The sequence below is a fragment of the Chionomys nivalis genome, chromosome 3 (genome assembly GCF_950005125.1).
Source record: "Chionomys nivalis chromosome 3, mChiNiv1.1, whole genome shotgun sequence".
Lineage (NCBI taxonomy): Eukaryota > Metazoa > Chordata > Mammalia > Rodentia > Cricetidae > Chionomys > Chionomys nivalis.
Window position 1 is genome coordinate 46389500 of NC_080088.1, and position 17785 is coordinate 46407284.

At 47.4% G+C, this 17785-nt stretch overlaps 1 protein-coding gene across 2 annotated transcripts; it reads right to left on the bottom strand.

Annotated features, from left to right (window-relative positions):
• Positions 1-335: 335 nt before the first annotated feature.
• Zdhhc23 (zinc finger DHHC-type palmitoyltransferase 23) lies at positions 336-16678 on the bottom strand. Of its 2 annotated transcripts, none has more exons than XM_057765429.1 (5): positions 16511-16678; positions 15808-16070; positions 9514-10224; positions 7245-7301; positions 336-5142 (listed from the first exon to the last, which is right to left on the bottom strand). In XM_057765429.1, the coding sequence occupies exons 2-5, from the start codon at positions 15948-15950 to the stop codon at positions 4875-4877; spliced, it is 1179 nt and encodes a 392-aa protein (XP_057621412.1). In that variant the 5' UTR covers positions 15951-16070; positions 16511-16678; the 3' UTR covers positions 336-4874. The 2 variants fall into 2 exon arrangements, with proteins under 2 accessions (XP_057621412.1, XP_057621411.1); XM_057765428.1 differs by having other exon boundaries at positions 7245-7412.
• Positions 16679-17785: the final 1107 nt, after the last annotated feature.

Sequence of the window (17785 nt, forward strand, 5' to 3'; positions counted from 1 at the left end):
TTCAGAGCATCTAGGACGCCCAAGCACCTTGCTGAGCAAGACGGAAACTCCAAACGCTAACAACAGCTCCAGCGAGGACCACCCAGCCCTCATCAAAATGCAGCTTCTAAGTAATCCATCTGCTTTGTCTGCTTGGCCTGGCAACTCAGACTGAATTCAAAGAATGTTCTAATATTTAGGATTCTATAAAGATTGATCAAATGTTCCCTTCTGTGAACTTTTACACAGAATCATCTGCTAGGAATTTTTCCCATTATAAAACATATCTTTATTATGACAAATTCAAACAGTCTACAAACGCACACAGTAAAATGAGAAAGATGGTGGTGCTCAGGACATCTGAACTGGTAGACTAGTGAGCGTGCTTGATTCAGCATCGTCCTGAAGCCACCTAGCCACACTCACGCAGTGCAGACTCTGGTCCTTTTGTCATGAAAGATGTGGAGGGTGGGCTGAGAGACAACAGAATGGCAGAACTGCAACCCAGCCACACACCTTCTTCTTTAACATCACCATGCGGCCGTCATCCACAAACACAAGTGCTTTGAAGACCAATGGCCACAAGAAAAATGGGACTAAAGACATATTTATTCTCATTCCATGCAAACCACTGTTTATAATTATAGCACAATCATGAAAATATTAGCCAGTAACAACTAAACACAAATCAAAACCACACACAAATATTAATTTAATGACAAGCCTGCAGAAAAGGGTAAGTTCTTGCAATAAACATGTCCTAAGTAAGTCATATAAAATTAAGTTTTCTATCTTAAATGTTATCTTGCTTCACCCCAAGCACCAACCAGAAATTGCTTCTCTGGGACACATATTTTGACTAGGCCACAGTACCAGCTTATAGACCCTTCTGCAAGGATCAGACCCCTGACGGGCCGTGATGAAGACAGGGTCTGAGACATGACTGCTAACTAGTGCCTTTATAAACAGTATCTGATCTACAGAACCAGGGAGGACCACGGGTGGGGACAAAGTTGTCAGGAGGTCACGCAGCTTAGGGTTTTCTTAAGGCAAACCATTTCAGGACACACCAAGAATCACCAACTGTTTCTATAAAGAAAGCACTTTATTTCCTTTTAAACAACTTGTCACAGGACTTTATTTAGCACAAATGGCAGTGTTTAGTAAAATCTCCATTTAAAAGGCCTTGCTTCTGAGCTGAGGTGGCAGGACGTGGACCAGGCACAAAAGAAGTGCAGCTGTCCCCTCAGACTCCAGCCTGTTGATGGGCCGTCCATATTAAATACTGAATTTAATGTTAAATTCATTCCTGGATTTCTCTTAGTCTAACATCAGATTCTGAAATCAGATCAGATGCAAAGGTCCCTGAGCCCTAACAAATCATCAAATCATCCAGACCCTGGCACCATGAATGGAGCTTGCTACTCTTACATGGCATCTTGTATCATTAGAACAAACCATCTCTGGTTTTAAAGATTTGCTTTTTAGATATGAATTTCTAAAGGTGAACTGTGCCCCAGGAAGGCTCAAGCCCAGTGTGGAGCAAGGCTGCTTCGCTCACCATTCCCTGCTTCCCACAGTGGATGCTCAGAGCCAGCTCCAGTGCATCAGGACATCGGGAGTTCCATGTGGTGCTCAGTTTAATTAACATGGTTTTCACTCTTGCCCACACGACCTCTGCATGTTTAAACTGCTGCTAAGCAAACCAGATTCCAAGCAGGGGCCGCCAGCACAAGTCACATCCACTCCTTGTCTGGAAGAAAGTCTCGTTTTTAAAAAGCAGGGTACCAAAATGTGGCTAACAGAAAGTGGAGTCCCAGAAGCCCACTCAGCTAGTTTAAAGAGATGGGCGAGTGCACAGAACGTTTCTTCTAAACTTTGAGGGTGAAGCTGTGTGTCTACAGCTTTTTGCTTCTGTCAGTTGAGATTTCTATAAGAAGCAGATGTCCTACCAAAGGAAGGAAGTCTGTTGGGCAGATATCAGCATTACACAGGCTCTTACTGGCGTTGTGTTTTCTGGCAGTGGAAGGTTCTGATATACAAAGTTTTCTCTTGCTAAAAATATTAGAAGTATCGAGGACTATTGCATAAGAGAAGTTTTCAGCCATCTTCCTTCTAGGCAGATGGTACAGTAGACGGCAAGCAATGCGTTCACCAAAGGAAAGCGCCGCTCGGAGAGCAGAGGTTTACAATCTCCTAGACAGCCATGTGGCTGAAGAAACAGACAGCACTGTCCCTAAAATACATCTAGGGCTTCATTTTAGTGGAGAATACCAAGGCCTACAACAGAATCCCACCAACATGTGGCAATCATAAGAAAGCTCAAAAGTCTAGGAATATATGCCAAAGCTACCCTGGGGTCTAGCAGAAGCTGCTTGTGGACAGCCCCTGGTTTACTGTCTCCTAAAAACAAGCCCTTCAGAAGGCTGAGTATGTATTTCCTGCTTCCCCTCTATGAAGCAACAAGGCCAAGGCAAATTTAAGGTCTCACAAATGACCTTTGATCTTTGGGATCCCAGAACAGTACGTGTGTAAAAACCAAACACATCAAGAGGGAGTTTTCCTTATATTAATCTCCCATCTCTGTGGCAGAAAGACGGCGCGTTCCGCAGGAACATACAGTCTCTCCTATGTTCCAGCGCAGCATTGGGAGTTAGGAAGAGCAGTCAGGTGTCCACTGTTGGAAAGCACACATACCGGTTTTTCTCTCCTAGAAACTTTCAGTAGGGAAGAGTGAATGGGAAGGCTGAAAGACCCACAAAACAAGGATCTTTTCACAGGTTTGTCTTTCTGAAACTCCGGGGCTAGAGAGATGACTCAGCAGTTGGGAGCACAGGCTGCTCTTCTGGAGGACCCAAGTTTAGTTCTCAGCACCCACGGCAGGTAGCTCCTGGATGCCTGTAACTCCAGCTCTAAGAGAGCTCTTCTGGCCTTCACACACACACACACACACATACAAACACACACACAAATAAAAAGAAAATCTAGAAAGAAAATCTAAGCATCTTCATTTCATTCCAGTGAGCCACAGAGCCGAAAATGAGTCCTCCCAACAGCGAGAGGGGAACTGGCCCTTGATGGCAAACTCTGAGGAAGGCAGTGGTCATCCCCACTCTCCCAGTGACGGGTCTTGCCGCAGCACTCACCATCACATCTGCACTGCTGCTGGAAACGAGGCAGGCTACAAATACTGACTACATGATTTCTATAAATGTTGGCAGCAGCCAGACATTCAGAGTTGGCTATATACCTGGCATTCAAGAGACATGAAAACTACCAATTTCTGCCCACATAGACTGTCTGACATTACTACCATCTCTCTTACCTAAAACCCACACAGAAATTAGTTGTATCCAAGCCAACTTTCATTCTAAATGAGTGTCTGACTCTATGCCAGGGACAGGCATCGCTGAAGAAACTGCAAACACCCCCAGGCTCTCTCTAGTGAACCCCAGTAGAATATGGAGTCTAGCGTTCGTTAACAATAGATCTCTGGGGAGAGCAATGGCAACCCTGGATGAAAATGTGGCGCCTGTCTTCAGGAGAGCCCTGGCTAGTGGAGAGGCTAAGGGTGGCCCCTGCTGCAAAGCACAGGGCTAATTCAGAGGCGGTGGTATTTCCTCTCAATGCTTACAAGCAGGCACAAAAGGGAAAATACAGCACTGTTTCCCATCTCTGAGCAACAAGGCCAAGGCAAATTTAAGGTCTCAGAAATTATCTTTGATCTGGGATCCCAGAACAGTACATGTGTAAAAACCAAAGACCTCAAGAAGGAGCAGAAAGATGGTGCATTCTGTGGGAACACACAGTCTTTCCTACATTCCAGCTCCGGGACACAAAGGAGCAGCGCAGCATTAGGGGTTAGGAAGAGCAGTCAGGTGTCCATTGTCAGAAAGCACACATACCGGTTCTTCGCTCCTAGACACTTTCAGTAGGGAAGGGGGAGCAAGCAGCAATGTGGATGTGGGAAGCTGTCAGTCACCCCGAGAGCTCATGCCAAGCGCATGTTCCCATTGTGTGCTATAAACCTACAGCACTAGATATACACAAACAATAATAAAAAATCAAGCCCTTGATATTAGTCAGCCTCCCTAGGCAGGAGAGGGGTAGAATGTTCTCCCAGGACAGTCTCCTCCCATCCAGCCACCATCACCCACCAGTGTGCTAGCACCTCACCAGGTGAAATGGGAAGGAGGAAAGAAATTGTTAGCATTAGAGTAAATCTAAAATGATCCATCAGCAAACACTCGCCGCTTAAATTGCTGCCCACTGCACACAGCGTAGATAGTAAGATGAGATGACCAGCATCGAGCCTCTTGTCACCTCCGGTCCTGAGGACAAGGTCTGTCACTAAGAACTTCTATAACTGTACACACCGATTGCCTTAATAATATTGGCTTCAATGTTCTGATCTACAGGCTGCTTCACAGTACTTTCCATGTCCTTCCTCAGATGGCCCTCATGGCTGCTCCAGGAGGTAGCTAGGCAGCAGAGGCCCCCATGCAGATGAACCTGAGACTCGGGAAAGCCACTCTACCAAGGGGTCATATGGCTCTTAAGAACTGAAAGGAGGACTAGGAACTATCCCATGAACACTCCTCCTCAGATGAATGGGCAGAAACTCCTTCTACTGGCCAGTGCCTGAGTAACACACATCCCTGGCAGCTTCTGGTGACTGAGTCAGAAGGTGACTGGAAAGGAACGGCTCTATGCCTGCAGCTTCAGTATCAAAATCCCTTAAGTTATGAAGTCAGAGGAAATGACCTTTTCTTTAGTCCTGTCTTCAAACCTGAGCACGGCCCTACACGTGATGAAGATGAACCCTTCGTGGATACCGAAGTATGGAATGGACAGGACAGAGAAAGGAGTATCCCTCAGGTTGCACGGAAGGCACTTCAGACAATGTCCTCAGCAGGGGCGTGGGCAGTGTGTGCGCCCAGGGTGGAGAACTGGTGCCAATTGCGCAGGAAGCCCCTGTTGTACTGGCCTGTGTCCACGATGAGCCCACAGAGGAGCCGGCGGCCTGTCTTCTGCCGAAGGGCCTGCTGGACTTCCCTCTCGGTCACATTGTAGCTGATGTTTATCAACTGGATGAGGAAGATGTAGGCCATGCCCGCGGTGATGATCACGGAGTACCACACACAGGTGAAGGACAGAGCCGAGCTGTGTTGGAGAAGGGAGCCTTTCTGAACATTTGTACTCTTTAGTAAGGACCTGAGCATCCTCTCCCCTGATTGGAGGCTATCACAGTAGCTTCAGAATGCCGATGCCCAGTTGAACCTTTTAGATTTTCCTTTGGATTCTTAGTACATAGTTTCCCAGCATGTTATATTTAGCAAAGGCTGTTTCATTATACTTTGTAGCACTTGTTGAATAAATGAGCAATTCCTAAGCTGTGTCTAACTGCTGTGCTCTAGGAAGTTGGAGAAAGACATCTAAGAACAGGGCTGTGTTCTGTCTACAGTCTAGTGCTAACTGAGCACTACAAGGACAACTCTCAGCATTAACAGCCCTTTAAGTATATGTAGGAGCCGGGCTGGAGCAATGGCACAGGCACAGGCAATGGCTGCACTTCCAGAAAACATGAGGTCAGTTCCCAGCACCCTAGTAAGTTAGCTTACAACCACCTGTGACTCTGGTTCTAGGTACTTGGACGCCCCCTTCTGGCCTCTGTGAACAGCCACACATACTTGACATTTGTAAATTAAATAAAAAATTTCAAAAATAAAAAAAGAGCTATAGGAACCCAGTATTTCAAACTAAATCCCACAGGGCAGGAAAACATCTTCAAGGCTCATTCATGAACTCTGGGCTGGGGCTGTCTCTCAAAATAATCAAAGATCGGGCCATGTTCATTTACACATGCACGGTGAAGAGTTAGCGGGGAAGAAACCACAGACTCTTCATGTGTGAAGTTAAGCAGGACCTCACAGATTACAAATCTGAAACTCCACCATGAGCCGAGGGGACAGCAATCACCACATAAAGTGGGGTGAGACGTAACGGTGGGACTGGGCACCTCCTTTACCCCACGAAGCAAACAGACACTATGCATTACTTATCACCTTTGTGTTGACCAAGAATTTCACAGTGACTATCCATATGTCTAAAGTAGAAAGTTACCACAAGAAGAGAGGGTTAATAATCTCTCTAAAATACCTGCAATGTCCAAACCTAGAGTAGGGAGCTCTGGTCTCTGCAAAGACTAACAAGAACTAACAACACACAGGGTGTCTGGGTAGGAGAAGCAGAAGCTGCTCTGAGAACAAGGAGTGAGAAGGAAGAAAAGAACCAGACCAGAGGCCACAGAGCGCCCATGCTGAGGGAAGGGGAAGGAACAAACAGTATGGGCAAGGAGCACCCTTGGTGTGGGGGGTGGGAGTGACGAGAGCATTCTTGGTGTGTGTGTGGGGGAGAACACTGTTGGTGTGTGTTGGGGGGCAAGAGCACCCTTCATCTGTGGTGGTGGGAGGAACAGGACACACATGAGAATCCCACTTACACCACTGCATGGAAGTCTGTACAGTTTATAAATGGGTTCCCACCTAATGATGCCTGAGGAATCTTGACCTAGAAAACACAGTAATCATGAGTGGTGAAATTAAAAAAAAAAAATTAGAGCAGAACAAACCATGAGAGGTTAGAGAGAAGAGAAAGGTTACAGAGATATGAGCAACTCTCAAAAGGATCCAGCTGCGACCTCAGGCACACAGGAACTTCTCAGCTGTGGGAGTTCCTGGTAAAGCCAAAGCCTGTTTGTTTGCCTGCTGAGACAGGGTCTCTCTATGTAGCCCTGGCTGTCTTGGAATATGATTTGTAGAACAAGCTGTCCTTGAACTCTGAGATATGCACCTGCTTCAGCACCCCAATTGCTCGGATTAAAGGTATATGCCATCAATGATGCTTCTGACATCATCCCAGAACACACCCATCACCACTGCACAGCTTTGTTGATCACCTAGAACACACCCATCATCATCACTGCACAGCTTTGTTGATCACCTAGAACACACCCATCACCACTGCACAGCTTTGTTGATCATTCTAGAACACACCCATCACCACTGCACAGCTTTTGTTGATCACCTAGAACACACCCATCACCACTGCACAGCTTTGATGGCAATTTTAGGGATGTCCAGCATCTCCAAAGCCTGTCCTATGCTTGACTAAAAATAGCTAACTTAAGAGCAAATAATGGTCTGTTTCTGGCAACAATTATTTCTTCCTCACTGGCCCTCTTAACAGAGTGTTCCATAACTTACCTGTAATTTGCGTAAACTCCAGGACAGTAGAAGAGGGCTGTAAAGAGGCTTCTGTCCCTACAAATGGTGTTCAAGGTCAGCGATATCCCGTACACCGAAGTGAGCAAGAAGATCAAAAGGGCAAGTATAAATGCTTGATGATTTGATTCTCCAACGCAGCTGTTTATCCTCAAAACAGCAGAGGGGGAAAACACATTTGAAAATGTCTCATATAACCCACACAATATACAAGAAAGCCTTTAAAATAGAGACAGTAGGACATTCAGTTATGAAACCCTAAGTCATCTTAGGTTTCAGTTTTAGGGAAACAAAACCCTGTCTGCTGTGTGACAAAGTCTTATATTATATTCTCTATGGAAAAGTAGAACCATTATCCCTTAGTCTGAAGCCATGACTAATCAAAAAAGCAGAACCCAGCTAGCAAATCTACCCATCTAAATATAGTGCTTATACATGCATAAACATACATACATAGGCACATATGGGTTTTTGTGAGTACTGGGGGTTGAACCTGCTTCACTGTGCATGTTAGGCAAACACTTTACCATTGGGCTGTACCCCTAAGCCCTGATCCTAAATATTAATAAGTGAGGTCGATCACCCAGCTATGAGGAAAGTTGAGACTAAGCTGTAGGGACATAGCCCCACCCATTGGAGGCGTGTTTGCCTCGGGCTAATGTTTACGGATAAATCTGCCGGGCGTGAGCCCAGCAGCCCCTTTTTTCTTTTGCTCCGCTTTTCCAGTACTCCGCGGGAACCTGTGGTCCTGTAAGTCTATTTCCTTATTAAAGCTGTATATATCTATATAATCTGTCTACATTCATTTGCGCCACCACATTTGGCGCCCAACGTGGGGCTCGAACCCACGACCCTGAGATTAAGAGTCTCATGCAGTCAGAAACACTGCACAAAACTGGAAACTGTTCACTGGGCATGAGAGCAACAAAGGACTCAGTGCAGTTAAAACTGTATGCAGCATGGAGAACAGGATATTAGGAAGCAGGTCAGGTTAAAAAAAAATGGCCCTATGTCATGGCCTCTGTGAAGGCAGGGTACACAGGTCAGCTCTCTTCTGCCCAAGCATCCCAGGATGCTCAGTGGCCAGAGGTTTCCTATAGGACAAACTGTCAGATTCTACAAATGAGGATCTAGAAATGGGCCAACACACTTGCATGCACAAGCACCCATTGGGGATAAATGAAAAGTGCATGTGTTAAACTAAAACCAACCCTTTACACCTAAAGACAAGTCCCAGAAAAGAGGGCTCCCTGTCCTAGGGCCATGCACTTGGCCACTTCAATCCCTTCCCTCCCCCCCACCCCACCCCGCATTTCCTGCGCTCGCTCACTCTGTGCGTTCTCTGCAGGCCTAAGGTTCCTTAGACAGAGCCCCTGAGAGCAGCACAGATGCACACCAGCTGCTGACGGCATTCAGAGCTGAGTCCTGCTCGCTCCCTTCAGCTCAGCATCATCCAGCAAAATTTTAGGTGCCGCACTTAGATGTGAGGGGCCTATTGCCACCAGCCAGCTTGAAGGTACAAAACAAAGTCTATCTCCGGGCAGAAAACCAATTAAGGAATATCTGATAAGACCTCAACTACAATGGTGTGTGGAAATCCCTGTTTGCAAAAAAATAATTAAGGATGTACAGCCAGAAAACAGTAGTCACCTGGAAACAGGAACCAGGTGTGCTCATAGGCGAGCATGCACGTGTGTACACTTGCGTGTGGAAACAGAGGTTGATGTTGGTGTCTTCCTCAAACATTCTCCACCATATTTTTTGAGTCAGGGTCTCTCATGGAACCAACAACTTGCTAATCCAGCTAGATGGGATGGCCTGCAAGCCCCAGTGATCTTCCTGCCTCTGCCTTCCCAGTGCTGGGATCAAAAGCACGTGGCCTTTGTATATGGATGCTGAGGGATCCCGGGTCCTCATGCTTGCATAGCAAGGATTTTACCAACTTAACCATCTCCACAGCCCCTGATAAACTATTCTTCTTTTTTCAACCCACCAAAGAAATACTGGAAGGAAAAGGGGGAGGGCGAGAAGCCACTCCCAAAGTTTTTCTGCTCATCTCCTTCAGGAAATTGAAGGGACTAAATGTGTGAAACTCAGGAACCCGGTGACTAAGCGGGAACATCCTCACAGCCTACAAATATCTACAAGGTGTAAAACCGGGGAAAGAGACGTTTCAGGACAGCACAGAGGAAGAGCAAATATGGGTAGCCTATGAACTTATTTTCTGGGCTTCCAGATTTTTCCAACATACCAGACACAATGATGATCCATTCTCCTTACACAGATGCCACATATCCGGCAATGCCATGCCCGGGCGGGTCGTACTAGCTGGCACTTGGCACACCAGTCCTCCTTCACCTTGGCAGGGCTGTCAAGTGCCACCCTGGAGGAGCCCTTAATATCATCCTTCAGTGTGCGGTTGTTGAGGCTCCCTGAGGGATCCGTTCCAGGGAACCCTTTGGTCTTCTCTTGCCCCTTTTTGATCAGGCATTCGATTTGGCTGTTGCTGGGGCATTTGTCACTGCAAGCTGGATTGCTGAGGTAGCCTGGGTCCTTCTTGGCTCGGTACAAGGCTAAGAGTATCAGGAATAACCCGAAGGTAAGGAGAGCCAGCTGGGTGGGCCCTACCCGCCCTTTGGGGACCACTTCCCGCAGGAACACATAGTACATGTAACCCAGTGAGAATAGTCCAAGGCTGAGGAAAAACAGTGTCTGCTCTTTCCTTCTGTGAGTGAGGTAGTAGTACCAGAGCGCCAGCACGGGAAGGGAGGTCAGAACCACCACCCCCAGCAGGAAATGCCAGGAAGCCACGTGAAGGAAAACTGGCAAAAGCACGAGTGGAGGGACGATGCTAATATTAACTTTTCTGGCTCCTCTAAGCCAAGGAATTCGGAGGCGATCAGAAATCGTATCTGTGATTCTTTCGCAAGTCTCTGGCCGCATTGATTTACAGGTAAGCCATCTATTCAGAGAGAGCAGAACAATGTGCTTCACAGGGATTTGGCGAATTAAAAACTACAGAGCCCCAGATGTCAAACAGCAGCATAAATGATAGGACACCAAAAGCCAACGTTTCATTCCCTCGCTGCTAAGCCCAAGCTTTTCAGATTCAAGTATCTTTTTTTTTTTTTTTTAGAATAGGAAGATAATGTTTATAACTGTAACAACCAGCATTCTTCCTTAAATACACAGGTATATGCACATATTCCACACAAATGTCTAGACCCGAGTGGGTGGGTGGACACTCAAATGAATCTTTTTGTAAAAGTTGACAGTGAAAATTCAAAAAGTATTACGTAAGTGGCAATGTTCTTCCAATGAACTCAGAAAAGCCCAGGGGACGGACACCAAAGGGGCTTAGCGGAACGGTGTGGTCTGTACTTAGCCTGGTCAGCTGGTAAAGAAGGAAGGCGGTGTTGAAGCCAAGAGAAACAGATGCAGCTCAAAGCCTGCCCTGCGCCCCGGAGGAGCCAGGCTGTGACAGACAGGCGTCCACATAAGCAGGGACTAAAAAGAACAGTGTCTGCTGACTCTGCATAGCTAGGCAGGCTGCTGTTTAAATGCTCCAGTTTTAAAACCTAATCTTCAACGCATGAGGTGATGAGGCTGGTGGGCATGGTGGCACACACCTTTATTTACAGGTGCATGAAGGCCGGAGACAGGAGGATTACTGATCCCGGCAACTTAAGGTCAGAGTCAACAATACAGTGCGACCTTCAGGGGGTTGGTCTTGTAAGAGGTGATTTGGTCATGACAGGAGTCCTCATGAATGGATTAGACCCTTTATAAAAGAGGCCAAAGGAGCCTATTAATTTCACCACATGAAGACGTGGCACGAACGCACCATGTATGAAGCAGATGGCTTCGTGTCCTAGTGTTTTGTGGAAGGGTAATGGGACTGAATATTGATAGAAACCTCTAATCAAAGTATCCAGGGTTTCTGCACAGTTTCTCTTGGATGCTTATGTTCATATGAGAGGCTGGGAGGTGGCTCTGTGGGCAAAGCACTTGCCATACAAACATGAGGACATGGGTTTAGATTCCCGGTACCCGTGTAAAAAGGCAGGTGTGATGGTATGTGTTTGTAACCCCAGCACTAAGGAGGTGGACCTCCAGAGCTTACTGGCTACACACTCTACCCAGTCAGTGAGCTCCAGATTCAGTGAAGAAAACTTGTTTCAAAAATTAGGGTGGTGGGGCCGGGCGGTGGTGGCGCACGCCTTTAATCCCAGCACTTGGGAGGCAGAGGCAGGCGGATCTCTGTGAGTTCGAGACCAGCCTGGTCTACAAGAGCTAGTTCCAGGACAGGCTCCAAAAATCACAGAGAAACCCTGTCTCGAAAAACCAAAAAAAAAAATAAAAATAAAAAAATAAAAATTGGGTGGTGGATCTATAGCATAAGACATCTGACACACCTTTCAGCTATAAATACATATACAAGCAATAATTAATAATAATAATAATGGTGACTTTAGGGGCTAATAAGGGTAACTTCAGTTGACAAAGTATTTGCATGACAGCAAGAGGGCTGAGCTTGAATCCCCAGCAATCCATGTGAAAATCTGGACAAGGGGCTAGCAAGGTGACCCAGCGGATAAGGGTGCTTGCCACCAGAGCAGATGACTTGAGTTCACTCTCAGGGTCTGATGTGGGATCCCCCTCTGTATACTGTGAATACCATTAGTTTTGGGCCTGTGATAGGGTAGAACAGAGCTAGGCAGTTAGAGTTAGCAAACTAAACGGAATGCTGGGAGAAGGAAGGTGGAGTTGAGAGAAGCCATGGAGCCACTGCCAGAGACAGACACGCTGTAATCTTGCTGGTAAGCCATGAGCCTCGTGGTAAAATATAAAATAATGGAAATGGGTTAAATTAAGATGTAAAAGCTAGCCAATACGAAGTTAGATCTAATAGGCCAGTGACTTAATTAATACAGTTTCTATGGGGTTATTTCGGGAGTCTGGGCAGCCGGGAAAAACACTAGCGACCTCCATACTACAAGGGTCCACAGGGTAGAAGGAGAAAACCAACTCTGGCAGGTTGTCCTCTGACCTATGCATAAAAACCATGGGACCTAATGGCTATACAGGCGCATACATTATAAAAACAGAGAGGCATGGTTGTGTGAGCTTATATTCCTAGTGCTGCAGGGCAGGTAGCCACAGACAGGAGATTCCTGGAGATTGCTGGTCAGCTAGTCTGGCCAACTGAGGAAGCCTAGGCTCAGTGAGAGGCACTGTCTGAAAAAATATGGCAGAAAACAACTCAGAAAGACACCTAACACCAACCACTGTCCACAAGGAGCCCACACGTGTACATACACATACAACACATGAGACACATACACTGACCTTAAAGACATGTTTACAACCAGGCAGTGGTGGCACATGCAGAGGCAGGACGATCTCTGTGAGTGTGAGGCCAGCCTGGTCTACAGAGCAAGTTCCAAGACAGCCACGGCTACACAGAGAAACACTATCTTGGAAATGTCTCGGAAAACCAACAGACAGACAAAACCAAAGCAAAAGACATAATGTAAAACCAAAGGGGAAACAGCACCTCAAGATCTGGAAAGTTCTCAGCCTTCTTAGCTTGTTTATACAATAACAACTGTGGGGGCTGGAAAGATGGCTCAGTGGTTGAGAGCACTGACTGCTCTTCTAGAGGACCCTGGTTCGGTTCCCAGCATCCACATGGCAGTACACAATAACAACGGGGAAAGCCTGTGTGAAAGAGTCTGTCATCAGACGACAACAGCTCAGCCCTGTGCTATGAATCGAGACAATGGGAGCATGACCCTTAAAGCAGTTCTGAGACTGCAGTTGCATTCCAATCATAAGCCTAGAATGCTTGGGCCTTGAAGGCACCATGGTTTGAGAGGAAGTGGCTCAGAACACCCCTGAAATCTCAGGGCTCACTGCTAGTACCACATCAAGTCTGGTGTAGTGTCTTACAGAAACCCCAGGTGTGGTTCCTGAAAAGCCAGGTACAGTGGAGATTGCAGCGGCCACTACTCTCAAGGACATCAATAGTAAACTTGGGTGGCATCGTATGTTCCCAATTCTACAGCCCCACAGAATACAGGAGTTGTGGGGACATGGTTATATGCATGTAAGTGTCAAAGAATGTTCCAGAGAGCATCAAGGCCAAGGCTAAGAAGTGCCACAGAGTGGAGTCACCCCACAGAGTCCTCACTAGGATGTTGTCTTGTGTACTCATGGGCCTGGAACCACGGCACAGAACCTCACTAGGCAATGCCTGGTAAAGCTGCAGGTTAATAACTGACCAAGACCCCAGAATGGTGGACCTAGCAACACACCACCCCTGTGCAGGAACGAGACGCTGACCCATGAGAGCTGCGTCGTGAGCTGCACCCTCAGGAGCCCAACTTTCAGCTCTGTGTGTCTGGAAGGTAGGCTATATAGTTAAGACTTGCATTGTTACACAGAAAAACCCTGTCTCCAAAAATCAAACAGAAAAAGACTTGTCATTTGCCCTGTGGGAATGGGACCTGTCCTCCCCTTTTTCTTTCCCATTTCCCATTTCTCATTTTTTGCCATGGAAATGTCTTTTCAATGAATGTCTCACTATTGTGTTTTGAAAGTATGCAACTGTTATCTCTGTTTTCTATGTGTACGTGTGTTTTGCCTGCGTGTATATATGTGTATCGTGTGTGCCTCGTGACCACTGAGGTCAGAGGGGGTGTTGGATCCCTTGGGACTGGAATTACAGGCAGCTGTAAGCTGTCATGTGCATAGTGGGAATTGAACCTTGATCCTTTGCAGCAGCAGGAAGTGCTCTTTGCCTGTTACGCACAGGCCCGAAGCTAAAGGACACTGTATGAGTTAGAGCCACTCTGACCACCGTCAAGACTTAACGTGTCTATGCCGATACTTGCACAATTAAATATTTGAGGCTGTTGGGATGTAAGGAACGTATTTTGATTGTGAAGATACTCATTGGTGGAACCAGAGGTAGACTGCTAAGATATAAATATTTGTGGTCCACTAAAGTTCATTTAGTTCAAACCTAATCCACATCTTATTATACGATCTGATTAAGAGGCAGGGCTCTTAGGAAGTGATGAAGTCAACAGGGTGGAGCAGGAATGAGATTAACATCCACACAAAAGAAGATCAAGGCAGGCGGGTCATCCATCCCTTTTGCCATGTGGGGATGTAGCAAGATGATGCCATCTATGAGGAAGAGGGTTCACACCAGATACTAAATCTGCCAGCACCTTTGACCTTGGACTTCTCCACCTCCAGAACTGCAGGCTTCCTCGTCTACCATCTGTACCCACTTGGAGGATTTGGTTGCAGCAGCCTAAGTGGACTAAGACAGGCAAGAACGTTAAGGTAGGTTATGCAAAAATAACTTTAGACAGTTCTTTCAAGGAGGTCTAAACCGTAAAGTGAGTGGGAGATGATGACCTGGCGTCACAGAGCAGCAGGGTCAGGGGGAAGCAGGAAGCCTGTCTCCAGGCCTCGAGGGCCAGGAGAGACCAAGAGTCGGCAAAGTTAATGGAGAAGCCGCAGCCCTGAGTGACAGCCATTATGGAAACAGCACAGTTTCTCCAGTCATTACTGCAAAGTGCTCTATTTTCTCAGTATGGATTTCAGACTAAGTCTAAAGAAGCTGTATTTAAGGCTACCTACTTAAAAAGACTATAGAAAAAGACAAGGAACAATTATAAAGAGGTTATGGGCTTAAGAGTGAAGCTTGACAGGAGAGTGCTGTGGTCCCCAGGGAGAACGTTTTCATGGCTAGACTAACAACCTACAGTGACTGCGTAACCAAAAGGGGCTGCTTCTGGGAAAAGCATGTCCCCGACACCCCCTCTTCCTCGCATATCATGCTTTCCATAAGTAGACGTTTAAAAATATAGATTTAGAAAAAAATGGTGAAAACCAGTTCACTGTCGCTTGATACAAAATGTTTTTCACTAACACTAAAAAGTCTCCCTCTAGATAGCAAGTTCCATCGCTGAGATTCTGGTGAAAGTAAAGGCCAAAGAGAACAGTACAGTCAAGATGGTATTGTTGCTTACATAAAACAGTCCTCTCTGTGGGGCATACATCACCTTTCTCCTTGGAAACAAGGGGTGAACCAAGAGCAGAAAACCATCTTTCAACCTCCAAGACCCATGTGACCTAGCGAGAAGATGCCCTTCATGGGCTCCACTAAGATCACTGGAAATGTAACAACTTTCTGGATTGTTCATTTAAACTTGCAGTTAGACTGGTTTGTGCTCTTTATTTAACACATTTAATTTGCCTACTCTCCCTTGTTCTGCGTGTTCTCCCCATGCTCATCCTGTAAGAAGAAAACTGTTCAAGTCCTTGAGAACTGAACTGGACAGCCGTAGACTGCTACCTACCTCATTTTTACAAAATCCTCACACGACATCAAAACCAATTCTCTATTTTCGATCCTTTGGAATAGAACCAAGAGCAAATTCTAGCACTCTGGAAAGCAAACCTGAAAGAATATACGGTACGTCTCAACAGCAGCAGTTGGGTCAGCATCTGAAAACTGTACGCTTACCTGTCACAGCCTTCATCGAGGTCTTGACAATCACACAAACAAGCAGCCACGTGGTTCTTTTCCCCATTTCGATCAATATACTCACAGCAGCACAGGGGCTCCAACTCAGGTTCTTCGGTTTTCTTTTTTTTTACTGGCTTCATATTGCCCTTCAGTGTTTGCACCTGTCACCATGAGGCATCAGAAGCTCTCAGAAGGCAAAGGTGGCAACAACTCAACTCACATCCTGTAAACACATCCACGCTTGTGATTAACGCCAACGCCTGAGCAATAAAAAATGAAAAGAAAGGGGGGAGGGGTCCTGTTTCCATCAGGTTTTCCCGGTTCCGCGTGGCCTGAAAGGGGGCTCCTTGACTCCTGGGGCTCTGAGTATCTTCACCTCCCTTCCTAGCCCAGAAGCATCTGGGTACCAACCGTTCCCATGGCGACAGGCGACCACGCGGTCCGGGACAGCAGGGCTAGGGCGGCCCAGTTCACCTGCGGGTGCCGGCTGGGTAGAGCCGGGCGGTCCCCACCCCGAGGCTGCGCGCCGTGGAAACTCACCCTCGCAGGTGCAGGCAGCGACGCCCCGGCGCTTCAACCATCCACCCGCCCCGGGCTGCCAGGAGTCTCCGGCAGCCCCAGGTCTCCGTCCAGCCCACTCCTAGCCAACCGCTCCGAGGGCGTGGGCGGGCCTGGAGAATGACCTTGGCTGAGAAGTTACCTGCCCTCCGACGGAGGCGGGGACCGGGAGAAGGACCGGCTCCTCTGGGCGCGGCTGCGTCTGGGACCCAGCACCGCCAGCTCGGGCGTGCAGGGCGGAGTCGCCCACCTGTCTGCGCTGCCGGTGTGCGCGCGCCTGCCTTGCGATCCAGTCGCCCCCGGCCGCCGCTCCGCAGGTCGGCGCGCGCTTCCGGGTGCCCCGCCCCCGGCGCCGGGATCCCGCCGCCCGCACGTGCGCCGCCTGCCCACGAGGCCCCTCCCCCGCCGCGCTCCGGGCCACCCCGCACCTGCGCCGGGCCCTCGGGGTGCTAACGGGCTAAGGGATGGGACCCAGGCATTTGTGCGCTGCGGGAGTTGGCCGGCCACCAGCCGTCCTCCTGCGCCCGCAACAGGCGTTGGGGGTTCGATCTGCGCCGCCGTGTTCCGGGGTGCCACCCCACTTGTCGCCCACCTTCCCTTTTAGGCCAGCTGCTGCTCCCAAGTCCCGGCTTATCCAACTTATTCAGACTCTTGAGTCCTGGAGGTTGGGTCTGCATTCCAGTCAGGCCTCTCTGGTACTTTTGCTTCAGTAGTGTACATATTTGCAATGAAATTGCCCAGAGAGTCCTCTTTGGGTTTTATGGCTGCACAAATCAGTGAGAACTGTGGGCCTACCTCAGGCTTTCTAGGTTTGGTTTTTAAGCAGAAGCAGAAGAAAAATTACAACTTAGATATTTTGGGTTTTATTGAAGTCAGACTACATAACATTCAGGTTTTATTAAGTCTGCATACATATTTAGTCTTTTATCTACAAAGCAACGTTGGTAATCTTTTGAGGTATATTATAAAGTAGTTTGAGAGAAACCACAAAAAAAATTCACTTCGACGGTTAACATTTTTCTAAATTTAACCATTTCAGATTTCTAATCCAGTCACTCCTGTTCTCAGCGAGAAACTTTATATGTCCTTAACAAAAGCGAACAAAACGGACGGGAGTTACTACTCTACACCCCCTCCAGGTAGATTAGTTGGGGTTCATCCAGAGAAACCCACTTCCCTCCAGTCAGTATTTTCTTTTTTTACAGGCATCTCAAAAACTGTTGTCAGCAATGCCATTTGACTTTGGTGACATATTGCACTAAAGGTAATGGTTGTTCAAATAATAAGAATATATGCCAAGCAGTGGAGGCTCACACCTTTAATCCCAGTACTCGGGAGGCAGAAGCAGGCAGATCTCTGTGAGTTCGAGGCCAGCCTGGTCTACAATAGTGAGTTCTAGGATAGCCAGAGCTGTTGA